This window comes from Erithacus rubecula (assembly GCF_903797595.1).
Source record: "Erithacus rubecula genome assembly, chromosome: 16".
In the NCBI taxonomy this organism is placed as follows: Eukaryota; Metazoa; Chordata; class Aves; order Passeriformes; family Muscicapidae; genus Erithacus; species Erithacus rubecula.
The window spans coordinates 2,744,432-2,762,201 of record NC_136668.1 but is presented as its reverse complement, the minus strand read 5'-3'; the positions used below and the strand labels follow the sequence as shown (position 1 = coordinate 2,762,201).

General features: G+C 38.9%; 1 protein-coding gene across 1 annotated transcript in view; it reads left to right on the top strand.

The window, feature by feature from the left end:
- The window catches only part of ATP10B (ATPase phospholipid transporting 10B (putative)), a gene marked incomplete at both ends in the record, with an annotated part of 35,104 nt that overhangs the window by 4,914 nt on the left and 12,420 nt on the right, over nucleotides 1–17,770 (top strand). The window contains 5 exons of the mRNA XM_079319895.1: nucleotides 5,303–5,507; nucleotides 9,066–9,151; nucleotides 10,690–10,796; nucleotides 14,255–14,386; nucleotides 16,705–16,832. Of these exons, the coding sequence (XP_079176021.1) occupies nucleotides 5,303–5,507; nucleotides 9,066–9,151; nucleotides 10,690–10,796; nucleotides 14,255–14,386; nucleotides 16,705–16,832 (658 nt within the window). The remainder of the gene's footprint in view (nucleotides 1–5,302; nucleotides 5,508–9,065; nucleotides 9,152–10,689; nucleotides 10,797–14,254; nucleotides 14,387–16,704; nucleotides 16,833–17,770) is intronic.

The following is a 17,770-nucleotide window of genomic DNA, read 5'->3' as shown; positions in this document are numbered from 1 at the left end:
ACCAGTGGTGCTAATGTCAGGTGGAAATTAAAGCACCTTGTGTGGGATATGATGATTGTGTTGGGAAGAATTATGGGACATGCTGAACTGACTAAAGGCAAACCAGCTCAGCTGGTTCAGGCAGCACCACTTGAAAATGGAAGAGCAGTGAGGCAGTAATTGTTGTCAGGGTGTATTGCTACAGTGAGGATCCTTGGATCTCTGTGGAAGAAAATCCATACAATACATTACTAAAGCTGCCAGTGGTTGGTGTATTGCTTTAACTGAGCTGTCTTCAAGATCTATTACCTGCCAAGGCATTAAAGCTGCTTCACAGGAAAGGTTCAGTGCTTAGCAGACAGCAGCAGGAGCTAATGACTGAACATTAAGACCAAGTAAAGAGACCTGCAGAATCATGGTCTCATGGTACTAAGGTGCATTCTAACTGTCTGAACTTTTTAAATACTATTTAAACCTGGAGAGGGGCAGGTTTCTACCATGTGGTTCAAGAGCTACATGGTCATATAAGGATATGATTATCCAAAATTTCTGTGCTTTCCAGAAACTTCACAATGAAGAGTTCCTAGAAACTAATGCTAATGATTAGGAGACATTAACTGAGTGACCTTGAAATTATCTGTACCTTCCAGCTGGTGCCAGGAATAATTGTAACAACAGTACTTTGTTCAAGGCAGTAAAAAAAACCCCAAAAACGTTTCACTAAATACAAGAATCTACAATTTAAAAAATTAACCTAGTAAAGTCTAAGAAACATGCTCTTTATATCTATTTTATTTTATTTCTTCAAAGGTGAGTTAAAAGAAATCCAAAACCATTTATATGAACAAATAATACATTTATTAAGTTCTGGTATAACTTAAAGTTTATGCAAGTTTCAATTGGATAAAGAAGTTGAGCATAGGCTTGTATCATTGAGAAAATAAGTTACTTGTTATGATGCTATAGGCAGTTTAAGCATGTAAGAATATAGGATCTGTTTGCATATAAAAGCTGACATAATCTTTGATAGCATACAACTGTGCAAGATTTTTATTTGCAAAAATAGACTGTGAAGGGCAAGCAGCTGTGTGATTCAACCTGTTGCCCATGTAGAACTGGGATCCCAGAATACTGGTGTTTTTTATAAAACAGGTGGTGCTTAAAGAAGACCATTTTCAAATATAGCATTTTAGCAAATTTACATACAACAAAATATAAGTGTGTACTGATATGTTTTTCTAGGTGCCATGACCTGGTGACAATTTGGGTGGTATAGCACAGAGCAAACAATATCTTTTTTTTTGAACTGCAAAGGATCCCAAGATGGAGCCTGCAATAGTTCTAGGGAATGAGATTCACTGGACTGATTGTCTAATAAAATGTTTCTGGATGACAAAGATTTCTGAAAACAATCTAGGAGACACACATGCAGTGGAGTGCATGTGAAAAATTACTTTTATTTAATCTTTTCTATATAGCAAAACAATAAATTTTATTTCCATCCATTCACCATGTATTTTGATCCAGTTTTTGTTTGAAATCTATCTTTATAGAATCCAAGAAAGTGCAATCAAATTGACACAGTCATTAATTTATTCAGGTTCACCCACGATCTCCAACTGCAGCAGGAATTTTTTATAGTACTTTATTTCTCCAGAAATTACTTCATAAAATCTGTTTAGTTCAGGGCTTCTGTTCTGATTTGATGAGTTTAATAACAGTTCTGGCAGACATAATTTTGACTGTTCAAGGCCTCTTTTCATTTGCAGTATCCTTTGAGGGGCATAATCACATCTATTAGCAAGAGAACAGTTTTTGAATGTGCTTTTCATAAATTGCCTGGTACAAGAGAGAAGGAACTGAGGAACTTTTATCTTCCACCTTGCCTCCACTGTGCCATGGCCCTGATACCACATGCTAGAAGAATCAATATCCAGATTCCCACCTATTGAAAATCACCACATCTTGTTTATTTTATTGGTTCAATACATTTACCCTTTTTGTATGTTTCTTGTCAGACCATCTCGGGTTTATTAAGTTCCTCTGTTTATTTAGCAACCCGAGCTTGTGCTATTAACTTTAATCAGTGAACAGAAAATGGGCAGTGTTCCCAGGGATTGCTGTAGGGAAACTGCTTCATCTGAAAAATCTAGTTAGACAACTAGGACAGTGCTGCCATGGGGTGCACCAGTTTCATCATGAAGTACTTCCTTTCATCCACTGGCAATTCTCTACAAAGTTGTAGAAAAGCTTTGTACTATTTTTAATATTTTAAATTATTAATCATATAATATAATAAAATTTTTAATCTTACAGCTCCAGATGAAGAGTTTTTTTCAGGAGCATAAAATGTGTATTCTTTGAATCCTCATTGGGATAGAGTGACAGCTCACCTGAATGCAGGTTTGGGATTCTAGCAATCCCTGAACTGTAGTCTTTGTGCTAAGTATGGATTTTCTTCTGATTTGAAAGAGATCATTTGGCTTTTCTGACTCACTGTCTCCTCTGTAATTAGTGATTGGGTAGAACCTTGAAGCTTTATATGTAATGTAGGTTTCATAGGGAGTTACTGAAAAAAAATATACAAATCCATGATTTCTGTGGATTATTTGGGCTAATCTGGTTTCTTTCAGCTGATGTGAAACACAGACAGCTGGACCAGGCCCTTCTATAGCATTTTATAAGAGGAAAGAATCAGAAATATACTCTTTAAACTTCTGAATTGTGCAAGAGTTGGCGTAGAGAGGTAGGATTGCCCTGCAGAAGCAACAGTAAACATTATATGCAAACTATAAATGTCATCCAAATGTCTGGAATGGCAAGACATCTACTTCCTCTAAACTGATCTTGTACTTCTTCATTCATGTTTTAAACAGACAAATTAAGAAGTCCTATTCAAAAGGTGTTTGGCACAGAAAGGACTGGTACTTGCATAGTTGATTTGTTAACTTAGTATTTGCTTTGTAGAGGATTAAATACTGACATACACTTGCTAAAATACTTTTCAAATAGAAATATAGCTAGATTTTTAAAATGCATAGCAACATCTAATTAACTTACAACAAACCTCTGTTCTTCAGTGTGGTTTTCTCGGGTTGCACTGGAGGATGAAACCAAAAGTGTGTATTCTATCACCATCTGTTGAGACCAGCTGGGGCAGTGATCGTTGTCTCCAGGGGGGAATATCTCCTGCTAATGGGCCATCTGTTAAACCACGTGGGGCAGTGTTCTTTATCTTTCCCACAGCCCATCCTCCCTCCAGGAGATATCTCCTGTTCATGGCCATTGAGTAGCAGTGCATGACTGATAAAATTCCATCATCCCACTGGGAGATGCTCCAGCCAGGGGAGGAGCCAAGCCTTTCCTACCCAGATAAAAACTGAGATTTGGAACATCACAGTCAGCCTTTTTTCCCCTGGATTCCCAGAGGAAGGCCAGGCCTATCTTCATCACCACTGGGCCTTCAGAGGAAAACTGTACCCTTCTCCAGCATTATTGCTTCAACACAACCACATCTGTCACTCCAGCAGGGCTGTAGCCTCTCCTTAATTGGACTGCTACCAACACCCTGACCAACAGGGTGTCAGGTTGTATTCTGACTCTGTGTTTTGTTTTTGTATTACTATATTTTTAATTTTTCTTGTAAAGAACTGTTATTCCTATTCCCATATCTTTGCCTGAGAGCTCCTTAACTTCAAAATTATGATAATTAGGAGGGAGGGGGTTTACATTCTCCATTTCAAGAGAGGCTCCTGCCTTCCTTAGCAGACACCTGTCCTTCAAACCAGGACAGAGGTCTTTTATGTCTGTTGTTGAGCAAAAGAAAAGAGACATGCAGGTAAGTAGAATCAGACAAAATAATAATAATGAAAAATTCAGGAAAGAAAAATTAATGAAAGATGACAAAAGTATTGGTACAACCCCATAATTTAGCAAGTGCTCAAAAAGCAGCGGTAAAGGGTTTCAAATAATTAGGTTGGGGAGGTTCTTTTTTTAATAAAAACTGAGTAACACTGGGAAATGGGCAGAATTTAGCTTCTTGTATAGCCTGCACAGGTATGTGTGAGTTGATGTTGCTTTGTGGCTAAGGGCATAAGTCCAGTGTGAGGGTTTGCCTGGCAGCATTGTGGCTGGCTCTGCTTTGCAGAATGCCAGGGAAGTGGGGTATCAGGATGCAGCCCTTGGCCTGGCTGTGGAGTGAACTTGGATGTGTGCTTTGAACTGTAGCAAAACACTTTATCTCTTCTATCATTGCTCCCCTTCTCATGATACAAACACTTCAATGAAAGGAGTATTCTCCATGCAATAGGTGAGGATTATTAAAAACTTACCCAAAAATGAGACTCTGAGTCATTACAAAAGGACTTTTATTGTCTATCTGGTAAAGTATCATGAGCATTTTTCCTCTCAAAGAAAAAGGCATAAGATAATTCATTTATTTATACTGAAAAAATAATTTCCTCTCAAGGATTTAGAGGAACCAAGCAATTGTTGTAGTGCATCTTTCCAATTAACTAATTTTAAAGATTGTTGTGTAGTTTCTAGTCTGCTTAGATGGTTAAGAGCTGTTGAAGGATTAATTACTGAAAATTCAATGTTAAAAAAGTCTGCAATTTGCTGAACTTAGTTCCTTGAAGAAATAGTAATTTCTTTTTCCTTAAACCCCATAGGCTGTTTCTCTTTTACTTTTTTTTTTTTTTACTATTTTGTGTTAATTTAGATGTTCTTTGTTTCTCACTTTAATTTTTCAATTAAATTCGGGCTCTGGTTGTTTGTTTTTTTTTTTTGGTTTTTTTTTTTTGCTTAATACTAAGGAATTATTTGTCAGCTCTTCTACCTTTTGAAGTTTTTCTGTGCATTAAACTCCAGATTTGTAACTGCATCTTGTGAGTTACAGACTGGAAAGACCTGAAGCAAGTGCAGCTGAGGTATCAGTTTGCTTCTTTCAGGATCCATATGCTGATGTTGGAAAGTATCTAGGAAACAGTAACAGTCAAAAAAAAAATCAAAATTTCTTCAATAAGATACTTGAAAATACCTCTGTTAGTCTGAATTGCCCTCTATTTTTTGGTGCAGATTATAGGACTAGTGCTAGAACAAAAGCGAGCTGCTGTAAATTTTTTATTCCGTGTAAAGATTTAGTTTGAATGTGACATGGTGAAGTGGTATTATGGACATGTCTGAATCATTAATTTCTGGTTTCTGTGCTGTGTCCTTTAAAAGAAGGTCAGTGTACACCCATCCCCTATTTTCTCTTTTTGAAGCCCCAAACCCAGCTGTCCTAATGTCACTCATCACCCATGATACGCTTTTAATGCAACAGGGAGGAACATACTTTTGTGGAGAAGTGCTGGAAAGATGTCAGAGTGGGAGACTTTGTGCAGCTGCAGTGTAACGAGATCATCCCAGCAGACATCCTGCTGCTCCACTCCTCTGATCAGAACGGGATCTGCCACCTGGAAACTGCCAACCTCGATGGGGAAACCAACCTCAAGCAGCGCCGGGTTGTGATGGGCTTCAGCAGCCAGGTCAGTCTGAAAACTGTCACATCTGTCTCCAGCTGTGCCCACTGTGCCACAGCAAAGCTGCCACACCGAGGGATTTATTTCAGCATGGCAATTTGAAGAAAGCCTGTGGTCCCCTGCCAAAGCAGCCGTGAGTTTCCTCATGGATTCTGTGTCTCTGCTGTGCTGGCACACCACACCACGGGCAGGTGGAGGTGTAGTGGCTCAGCTAAGGCACACTGGGTTGGAAAAATTCAAAGAATGGAATCCTGTGTAGGAGTTCATTGGGCAGTTTAAAATTTGAGGTAAATTATTTTTTTATTTTAAGTTATATGTTTGACGTCAGTTTCTGATTGATTTTGAATTCTTAAAATCACCTTTTTTCATAGACAGTATTGATTTCTTTTTACAATTTAGTGCTATATTCGTGTGGCTCATGTTGGATAAACCTGAAGTTAACCAGAAAATATGACTTGGGGAGAGTTGTTACATTTTCAAGTATCTTAAAAACACAGCAGGACAGTTTTTCAAATAACTCAGAGCAAGTTTACGGAGTGGCAGCATGTGAGGAGGAAGACTTTGTTCCATTGGAATCACTCCAGCAGACATGAAATAAAACCTCACAGATAATTCTAGGAATTACATGAATTTATTTAACAATTAGTACCAGTGCCACTAAGAAGATCTTCTGGGGTTACTGGTGTGTGGGGCACAGCTGCCAGGGAGCAACCAGACATTAAATAAAAGCAAACCATTTCCATGGCCATTGAGATCAGGTGCTGTCCTACACTGTTATTGGCTTGTTCTTTAAATGGAAATCACTTTGCAAAGACAATTAAAGGTTTTCTCATATTGTGGATGCCATAGCACATAGCACAGGCCTTTTCCAGTGCCTTCCAGTGACAATTAGGAAGAGGTTCTGTTCTGAGAAACACTGGAAATTTTAATATGTAGAAAATTAGCAGAAAAACAGTGAAGTGGCTACTTAACATTTTTTAAATGTTGCATTTTTGTCACATAGCTCTAATTCACATGTTAGGTTTTCCATCTGTTTTTCCTTTAAGAGGAGAACAGGGTGCTCTACCATTACACAAAATGCAAACTTTTGCTGCAGTTGTTTGTAATGTGAGGTCTTCCATTATATCAAAAATACCCACATGCTAAATTATACTCCAGACTGCCTATGAACAGTGATTTTCTTTAGACTTTGAGTTATTATTGAGATAAACTGTGTGCCTGGGAATGTCTGTACTCAAGAGTTCCTGTTACATTGGCAGAGTGGAATGCAGATCTGGCCATGGTGGCAGCCAGTGCAGGGTCAGAGCTGACAAATCCACCTGTGTCACCCTGCTATTGTGGTGTGTTTGTGTAAACAGGGAGCTGGATAAAGAACCACAGCATGTGTACTATCACACATGCAGGTTTCAGTGTGCCAACTCCTTCCTTGTTCTTTGAGCTTTGCTTAGTCCTGTGACTTATGAACTGCATAAACTCCCTCAGATGTAATTCTGTTTGTAAAGTGACTCTTAAAAGAGGGAGGAAATACATGTGAACTGGGAGAAATCCTTCAGTTCAGGGTGCAAGAAAGGTGGAGAGAGACTATTTACAAGAGCATGGAGGGACAGGACAGGGAGAATGGCTTCAAACTGAGAGAACAGGTTTAGATGAGATATTAGGAAGAAATCCTTCCCTTTGAGGAGGGTGCCTGGTACAGGCTGTGCAGAGAAGTTCTGGGTGTCCAAGGCCAGGTTAAACTGGGCTCTGAATCAACCTGGTCTAGTGAAAGGTGTCCCTGCCCATGGCAGGGGTTTAAACAAGATGATCTTGAAGGTCCCTTCCAACCCAAACCATTCTGTGATATGCTTAGTAATACTGAATACAGCTCTCTGTAAAAGACTGAGAGAAAAGATTTTTTTTTCCCCCCTTTTTTGACATTTTCTTACTTGAATTTTCAAACATAAAATTCTTGTCATCCAAAGAGGAAAAAAATTGAGACAAGAAACATTCTTCTGTACCTCTCTCTATCTAGAAGCCTAATAGTTTTCTTTTTTAACAATGAACATTCCAGATGCCTTTTTTTATCTTCCTGTTCTCCTGTTGTACAAATACTTCTAGCAAAACCAAATATGAACTGATTTTTCTTGTTAAGTTCATGAAGTTGAACAAGATTCAGCAGAGGTGAAAATTCTCTCTGAACAGACATTCTAAAAGTATTCAGCCAGATGGGTCAGAAGGTATCCAAAATGCCCTTATATTCCTGAAGCTTTTATATTTTCTCCAACAATTTGTTATCATATTCTCTATTTTTTTGTACTTATACATATGAGTATATGAACAAAGGAATATATGTATAATTTATGAAAAAAGAGAGAAAATAATGTAAAAATTAAAGCTTAGTGCTTGCTTTAGAACAGGGTAGGGAGGCTTGGTAGCAGATTTGCTTTCCAGATTTACTAACAGAAGATTTTGTATTAAATGAGCTTTGGTTCTTTTAAAAATTCTGTGGCACAGCAATAATTATTATTTTTCACATTTTTCACATCCCATTGTTATTCCATCTCCTTAACCAAAAATCAAAGTTCTCTGTGTTTTTCAGTTAAGACTAAATCACCACTTGAGAGGTCGAGTGCCTCTCATTCTGCTTTCTGGACTGCTTCACACAGTCCAAACCCTAAGCTGTTTCCCTGAACACAAATAAATTGTGTGACTCAGTTCAGCTCCAAACTCTGAGTGAGCCCTTAGCCTGAAAAGCTTTGTCTCATTTTGTCTCTCCTGGCAGTGTGGGTTTATTCCACTGCCTTCCCTCTTCTGGATTTGTTCATCCATTTTAGGGTTGGGTGGTGGAGGTTTTATGCTGTTAGTCTCGGTTTTTGTTTTCTTTGATTACAATACATTCACTCAAATATGTGGTCTCTTTATGACTATACTATCCTGGACACTAACATAAGTCTTCTAGCATAATCAAAATTCCTGATAAATCCTGAAATTGTTTTCATTTGATCTTGCTCTTGGTTGACACCTGCTTTTCTTTTATAAGTAATCTTAATATTTCACAGAATCATAGAATCCCAGAATGGTTTGGGCTGGAAGGAACCTTAAAGTTCATTTTGTTCTAATCCCCTGCCATGGGCAGGGACACCTTCCCCTATCCCAGGTTGCTCAGAGCCCTGTCCAGCCTGGCCTTGGACACTTCCAGAGATGGGACAGCCAAACTCTGGGCAGCCTGTGCCAGGTCTTCACCACCCTCACAGGGAAGAAATTCTTCCTAATATTTAATCTAAATCCACTATCTTTGTTATATTCACTTCAGTGAAGACAGGTGTTTTCACTAATTGGCATCTGTGATGTCTTGTCCAACACACAGCATTTCCTTCATTTAATTTAACCAGTTGTTATTCCAAGTGGAGGAAATATTCAGCCCTTCTGAAGCTTTGCTTCAGGCTGAATGAGCTAACAGTCTTTGTCTCCTCTTCTAGGGTAAGTGCTCCAGCCCTGGTAGTCTAAATTAAGCTTTTCTTAGTGTTCAGCATTCCAAATACTCACTGGAATTGACACTCATTCTCAGTGTATTTTCTCTTGTAGGATACTGTGTATGAACCAGAGTTTTTCCAAAACACCATCATCTGTGAAATGCCAAACAATGATCTCAATAAATTCAAAGGTTATATGTAAGTACTTGTTATCCACAAATACATTTTGGATCTGTACTTTGATGTTGCTCTTGGAGGAATTGGATGGAAGTAACATATTCTGAGTAAATTGATGGTTGTCACTATTACCTATTCCTGGATTCAGAAGTCAATATAAAATATAGACTTGGACTCAGTTTTGTGACAAGGTAGAGCCAAGGCTTAGCATTACATTTGAGCTGTTTCATACAAGCTATTTTCACAAAGCTTCAGCTCTCTTCACAACTTAAACATAAGCTCATTTAAATTGACCTGATGACTGTAGGTGTAGAAGAAGGAATTACAGGCAACCTCACCCCTGATAAGTCACAGCTGTACAAATCACCAAAGAAGAGAAACAGCCTTGCCCTGCATGGGTTTCAGCTGTGACTAATAAAGATAAGGAGCAGGTTGGGTGGTCAGGGGGATCTTGGAGGAAGAGGATCTGGAGGAGGCAGAGGAGCCCTGAGGAAGGAGAAATGATCCAGTGAGACACAAAGAATGAAACAAGGGAGGGAGGTACTGCAGTAAGATATCTGCTGTGAGGCCAGTCTGGGTATGATGGAGTTGGAGCCTGCAGTTGGACCCTGCAGTAGAAGCTTGCTTAGTCAAAGTCAAAATGGCTCATCTGTAAAGAAGAATAAACCAGCACCCTTTCCATGTTGTGAATGGGAGTCTGTGTCTTGGCTCATTTCTACCCCTGATGAGAGGCTTGCTGAAACAGATGAATAGACTAAGCTAGATTTTTGATAAGACCTTCCAATTGTTTAGAGGCATCCAGCTGCATGGCTCTAGTTTCTTCACATTTACAGGCAAAGGTGTCCAAGATCTAATAAGCAATCCAGAGTTTTGTCTTATTAGAAAGGTAGAAAAAGCAAACATGCATGCAAAATGCTATTGAACTAGTGCACTAGACTAGCATCAAAAAGTAGGGCATTTTTCTTTTTTGCCTTTCTTCATTGAATAATTCTGGCACAGGCATAACAGAAAATTCAGCAGACTTAACCCCATTTATGAATTGTAAGGAAAATTTCTATGTGATGGCTCATGTCTTAAAATTCTCTTACCCTCTAACACAAAGCAGCCTTTCCCAAGGACCTCTTCAGCTTATTCCCACAGCAGAGAGTTGTCCAAAATACCTTGCCCCAGACCAAATGCATGCTCCATTATTAAGCAAATAATTTATTTGCATGAATTGCCTGGCCACATCCTCTGAATCCTGGTGAGATTTTAACCTTTGCAATGCTCTGATAAGACTTCAATCCTCCCTTGAGTGAGAAGAAAGGGAGCAGAGTTCCAAGTGAAAGCCAAACTTGCTCTGTATTGGCATCCTGACACACACTATGCAAGTGGTCTTTAAATTGAAGACTCAGAATTCTCTGTAACTTTTTGCTGGAGTCTTGCTTGAAATTGAGGGAAATAAAAGCAAAATAGGGCCTACAAAATTACTTCAACTTGAAACAAATGTACACACAATTTTTTATAACAGTACATTAAAAAAAAAACCTAATTGCTCTATTTGATTATATTTCTTCTAGGGTGCAGCCAAACAATGAACAGGTAGGTTGTAACATTGAAAACCTCTTGCTTCGTGGATGTACAATCAGAAATACTGAGGTCGCAGTAGGAATTGTTATATATGCAGGTAAGACACTTTTTATTTAGGTAAACTGAGGGTTTCCCTATAAATATCTTTTAAAAAATAAGTGGAGTGTTATATTGCAACATAATTTGACATATTGATTTAAAAACTGGTAGTGCATAGGAAAAGTATATAACTTTTTTTATATTACTTACCCATTTCCAAAGCCAGCAAGTCTTGCACTTGGGCTTTGGCAAGTGACAGTATCCTTGTGCATGTCAAATACCTTATAAAAATATTCTGACAAGTGAATTGCTCAGGTGTATTTAACCCTCAGCTCTGGCTATGCTACTAATTCCATCTGCCATAAAATTTACTCAGCTGCCCTAAGGGAGGTCTCACTGGCTCCTCAGGATAGAAACTGGAGCAGCTGAAGATCTAATTAGGAAAAAAAAAAGTCATCTGTGGATCTCATTCATCCATTCAGTCTGTGCCAGTGCCAGCACACGAGGGGCTGCAGGGCAGCAGCTGGATGTGACAGAAAAGGCAGCAGCAGTGTGGGTTTATGCTGATACAAGCATAGTGTGTCTGTGCAACCTGAACTCCATGCAGGAGACACATGGACAAAGTGTTGGTGCCCAGGTGAAATGCAGCAGGGCCAGGTCCAGCAGTGGGTCAGCTCAGCTGTTTCTCAGCATCTTTTACGCTTGGAGTGTTACCAGTGCCTTTTCTCAGTGAGCATGGTTTATCATTGGATCTGCTAGCTGTGCCCTCTTTGGCATCAGATAGAGTGTATCAGCTGCCCTCTTCTTTGTAGACTAAATAAAAGTCAGTTCAAACACAACAATTAATCCCATTAGATATCACCATTCCAGCAGAGTTATGTTAACAGTTTTATGTTTAATTTATGTCTAATCAGCAGCAAGGGGTTCAGGATTGAGCCACCTAACAGAAAAAAGAAGCCACACCTTTACAAGAATCATTTCTCTTAGATTAATCTCCATAACCAGAACAATTTACCTGTCAACAGACTCTCTGTTTCCCTGCTACACAACCAGACTCTGAATGTCTGTAGCTCAGAAATGTTTCCAAGGCGGCTCTGCAGGTCTTTCATTGCTTGGCTCTGTGAACACCACAAGCCAGGGTGATGCCCACGAGGCAGAGGAGGAGAGCCAGAGCCAAACTCAGCAACCTTTTTTCCCAGAGTAGCTACTGCATAAAAATCTTAGGATCATTCCTGATACAATAGAAGTAATTTATCTTCCTTTCTCCTGTTGCAGTTCCTAATTTTCTTCTGTTTAGCTCAGATTTCCCAGTCTGTTCCCTTGATCACTGGCACAGATCCTACTGTGTATCTCCATTTATGTTGCCTAAGCTGCCAGGTTGGAGTTTTAAAGTTATTCCCAAGCCATGGTGGTTTTCATATGAGTAGGTCTTCAATTTCCTACAGAGTTTTTATTGTTAATGTCAGCAGAAAAGTGGGCTTCCCCCCCCCTCTAAAATTAGACTGGCTTCAGTCAGTATCAGCTTCATTTCTGGGGTTCTTTGACATTGATTATATTCTGGCTTTTAATCATGGTCTGTGACCTTTTATGATCAAGATCAGTCACATAATAAGATAACACACTTTTCATTTTTATGACTCTATTACTCCTCAAGCTTTCTTCTAACGGAAGCCTTTGTGAGGAGTACAGTCATCTCTTAGTGAGATTGCTTGGTCTGTTCTGTTCTCATCTGACCCATGGCTACCCGAATTGTTCTACACAAAGCAATAGCACTAAAACACAAAAACCTCATTACAGAGTGACAGCTAATATAGTTTTCTCATTGTGATTGGCACAGCATTAAGAATTATATGCTTTTCATATACTAAAGTACCCAAAAGAAGTCTTAGATGAGCCCATCAGCATCTAGAAATAGAGAAGGGTACCACTGGGGTGGCAGGTGAGGTGCTGCGTTTCTCAGCATAGGAAAGTGTGAGGATTAGGGGAGAATAAAGCAGTTTATTCCTCATAATTCTGATTTTCTGTCCTTACAAGGTGATAACTGTGTTACAAAATGTCCTTTTCCTGATGACCATCTGAAGTGGAAAGGAATGGTAGAACTGATATTTGGAAAGAAGCTCACCACAATTTCTTCCTGAAATAAATCCATCAACACATCCTTTGGGGTTTTCTGGGAGGTATTAGAGGGCTTTGCCTTGTTTTTATTTCAGTGCAAAGTATTCCATTATACCTGACTTAAAAGAGAAGTGAGGAATAAGATTGACACAGCTGCTGGAGGAGCAGCAATGCAGGCAGCAGTGCTTTCCCCTTGGTGGCTGAGATTTTGTTCACCAAAGGGAAGGCTTAGGGTTTGTTCCCAGCTCTGTCTGTATGGGAGTGAACACATTGCCACATTTCCTGCTTAACAAGCTGTACACTGAATACCTACCTGAGTGGAACAAGAGGGTTTGTGAGTTGAAAAGGCAGGAGCACTGGTAGTAAAAACTGGTCCCACTGATACAGCTCTAGGTTGTGTAAATAATTATATATTTGTTGGAATAGTAAGCCAGGAGTCCCAGCTCTTGGGTGAATGTCCTGAACATAAGGCAGCAGAGTAATTTTCTCTCTAGCTCTCTTCTGAATTAGTAACTGCTGATGTAAAGCTGGAATTAATCCAGCAGGTGCCATTGAACTGCACCGAACTTCCAGTTTTTGGGTTAAATCACTTCCCAAGAGAAAGCTAAAAGGCAGCTTGGAAAACAGTTCTTGTCACACACATCATGCACATACAAGTGAAAATTAAATACAAGTCTGCAGGGTCTGTATTTTCAGGGAAAAGGACTGCAGAAATAAACATAAAATATACCATTCAATATAGCAACAGATGGTGTCCAGATATCCCAGTTGTGGAGCCACAGTTTAGATAACATTAATAGAACTGAAAAAGTAATTTCTGCTTCTTGACTTATTGCAGCACTCCTCTTTTTTCATTATTACTTTAGCACTCAATTCTAACTCACTAAGTTTAAGGATTGTTTTTTGGTTTTTTTATTATTTCTCATCCTACTGTTCTGTCAGCTCTTTGACCAAATAGTGAAAAGATAAATATTATTGGTTTTCACTGATTTTTTTTTTATTTTATTTAATATACAAAATTTATCTAATGGCTTTTGAATTGCTGATGAAAAATATTCAAATGTAGATTTCAGGAGTCTGTATAGCACCTAAACAATTTGTTCATAAAATGCAAAAATATAATACTATTGTTAGTTTTCTTTTACTTCTCATGGATATTTGGCTTTTGATAATTTATGTAAACCTTATGATCCTACTAAACCTGCTGTGGTTGGGACAGGAAAGTGGAGATTTTTGGTAAACCTCAATATTTAGACTCTGACGTAGCCAAACAGGAAGATGGACAAGTTCTGAATGTCAGCATTAGTCATCCTGCTGTCATTTGGGGGGGATACTTTGTAAAAAGCCAACCCAAAATACAGAATGTTACATGAAGTTGATAATATTTGTTGTGTTCTGAAGGTCATGAGACCAAGGCCATGCTCAATAACAGCGGCTCCCGCTACAAGCGCAGCAGGATAGAGCAGAGGATGAACATGGACATTTTCATTTGTGTGGGACTCCTGCTTGTCATGTGCCTTGTTGGAGCTGTAGGTATGAAGCACTGACAGAAATCTTTTTTTTTTTTCTAAATGGTGACTGGAATTGATGTTACAGATGTGAGATGTGCAGCTGAATGCTCTTGGGGTCTTTAGGCTCCTTGGCCTTTCCAATAGGGCGTTAAAATGGCAAATCTGAGCAATTCAGATGGAGACAGCATGGCTATAAATGTTTCAGATAAGATTCATCCCCACCATGCATCGTGCATGTAAAGCAAGAGAAAACTATCCTGTGACTGCACTGTAGGAATTGATATTTGTCAGCTGAGAGCTTTGCTTCCTGAGGGGGTGTTTACTCCTTGTGCATAAGAGCAAAAATAAAATGATTCTGCTTTACTTTCATTTCAGTAGCATCTCCCTCTGATATGTTTGGGAGTGATATTAAACAGAGACATAATTTAGAACCCATGAGCTGCTCATAACTAATGCATTCAGTTGGCATCCTCCATGGCTGCCTTCCTTCTCAAAAGCCCTTTCACACCAGGCTGCAAAATAATTGCTTACATTGGAATGGCCTGTATTTTTCTGAGGTCCTTGCAGGTGAGCACGTGTGAGTTAGTGTAATTTAGTAACTGGTTTTTATTAACTGACTGGAGTTTACTGGATTGGTAATCTCAAAAAGACTATCTTCACCTGCTTGCCTTCCAGCTCTGACTGCAGCCCGTCCCAGGCAGGCCAGAATTAACAGGATCTCACAATTTGGAGCAAAGGACCAAATTTGAGTGTACTGACTTTTGAATGGGGCAATGCTTTAAAGAGATAACAGGGGCTCCCACGAGCCCCTTTCTCTTTTAATGGGTTTTATTTCAGTGATAACTTGCTTAGGCTGCTGCTCCAAGTGACAGTCAAATGAAGTTTTCCTGGAGTTATGTGATGTGGCACACCAGCCAGTCATCATGTGTGATACCATGGGAAGTTAGGACCATCCAAAACAGATGAATAATTGAACTGACTTGCTCACTACTGCTTCATGTTGCAGTGGGCCATTTCGGCATCAAAGTGGGATTTCAGTTCACAACTGAGCTCTGTGTGAGGGAGAGATTTTATTTTTCTTGTTCCCTGGCTGCTGTCACATGGATTTAGAGACTTGCCTTGTCTGGTGTGTAGGGGCTCTTGAGTAATGAAGTCCTTCAATTTAAAGTTAAAAGAAGTCTCAGAAGAAAAAAAATCAGCATTTAAACAATAATTTATCTGTTCAGGTTAAAAAAAGAATTCACAGTCTAAGTGAAACATGTAGAAGAGTAAAAAGTCCAATTTTTTTTCATCCATCCAAAATGTCCAGAAGCTCTACCATGTTCCTGCAGCCTTCTCTGAATGTAGGGTTCTAGGAAAAAGCATCACTGGTGGATCAGTTATCAGGATTGTTCTTGCTCACAGTGATAAATGGGGTGAAAAGTGCTTGTAGAGCAGAGTTGGCCATGTTCAGATGTGACTCTGGTCTGAAGCAGCCAAAGAGCATTGCTGAAGTAATTTGAATATTTTTTGGCAGAACTTTAGTAGGCACATGCTGCAGAACAATTGCTTGGTTAACTGGTGCTAATGGAAATGTTGATTTGAGCTGAATATGTGAAGTGCACTGATAGAGGTTTTTGGCATCTGGACAAATGATGCAGTGAGGGAAACCAAGTTGTCTGCCTCTATGGGAAGCTTCTGCTCCTTGACAAAAGTTTATTTCAATAAGGACAATATGAAAAGTGGTAAAAAAAATTTTATGAGACGTCCTGGAATAGAAGCTTTGTTGTAGCAGTGCAATGGTATCTACTGGTACTTAAAACACTGAGGAAGAAGTTTGAGATATGATTCAATTGAAGGAATGCAAAGATGAGTTTCCCAGATTGAATTTAGGGGGTTTGCCAACTCTTAACAAAAACAGATTGAAATCAAGAAAGGTCAGGGAGAATAAGAAATATTTTAGTTTGTCTATATACAAAGGTTCTAAGGTTTTTTCTGTGAGAGGAAAGAGAGTTCAGCTCTGAGGATTTTTATGGGCAGGTGATAGAATCTTCCAGTGGGAAAATACAGAATGAGAAAAGATCTGTGCAGAGCTAAGAGGCATGGGAAGCACCTGATGAAGCAGAGGTGAATGAAAATACCCCTGAAAACTTATTTCTCACTAGCATATCAATTATGTGCATGTACTACAGAGCTCTGCAGGTACTTTGCATTCTCCAGAAGATTTGCAGCATTATGTGGGGAGCACTGTTTCGGAGATGCTCTCTCTGTTTTATAGCAGAGCAGTCCATTCCTGCGCATTTCAGGAGTTTTGTCACTTCACTGCTCAGCCAATTTCAATCTTGTATCTCATTCCTACAGGCCATGGCATCTGGACAGGAAACTTTCAGGAGCATCCACCTTATGATGTCCCAGACAGTAATGGCAATTTTGTCTCTCCAGTTCTTGCTGGTTTCTACATGTTCCTGACAATGATAATCCTGTTGCAGGTAAAAGACAAAAACCTCTCTGTTACCTCCAAGGAAGAAGCTGCTCAAAACTGAGTATAATCACTAATGAACAATTAATATCAACAGTAGCTCTGCAGTGCCTTCTTAATCCTATTTGAGAATATTGCTAGGAGTGTTTCAAGTCATCCAAGTGTGAAATAATGTTGTTTTGGTTTTTTTCTTTCCAAGTGCAGATTTTTTTCTTGCTATTGAAACCCCACAAAGATATAGATAGGAAACACATATATAATAACGTTAAATCAGAATAATAGCAGATGCAATAAAGAAGATATTTACATCCAAATGTCAACTTTTTTTTTCTGCCTGTATCCAGAATTCCAACATTAAAAAAGCCATTCAACATCCCAGAAAAACAGTGAAACAAAATTTTCCAGTGGGGAATAATAACTAGATATGGTTCATCTGGTATAGAAAAGAGGCTAAATTAGAAGTAGGATACTTGTACATATGAATGTGATGAAGCCTAATTGAGAAAGAATATTTTATTGGGTGAGGAAAAAAATTACATTTAATTTTCAGGTTTCTTGATGTCAGTGCAAAGATTTAAATGGACAGAATTTTTTTAAGATGAACAAAATCTGACTATAATTTTCAGAGCTGTTTAGAGATTCCTTTGGGAGTTGTTCTTCATTATTGAAACAGGATACTTGTACATCTTAAAATGGGAATTTCTTCCTTGCCCATTCTTATTTCAGGGCAAGGAAACTTGTGGGTGGGAAATGTTGTATGCAAAGTAATGGTTTGTGAAACTCTTCTGCACTAAGAGTTAGTCTGTGCTAGTCCATCCTTTCAGAGGTTCAGAAGGGCAAGAGCAAGCATGATCCTATGTTCAGACAATGTGCTTTGTAAGGGTAGCCTCAGAAAAACCCACTTTTGAATTTAGTACTCTAGGAATTTAGTCTTCAGTTTGCCACTTC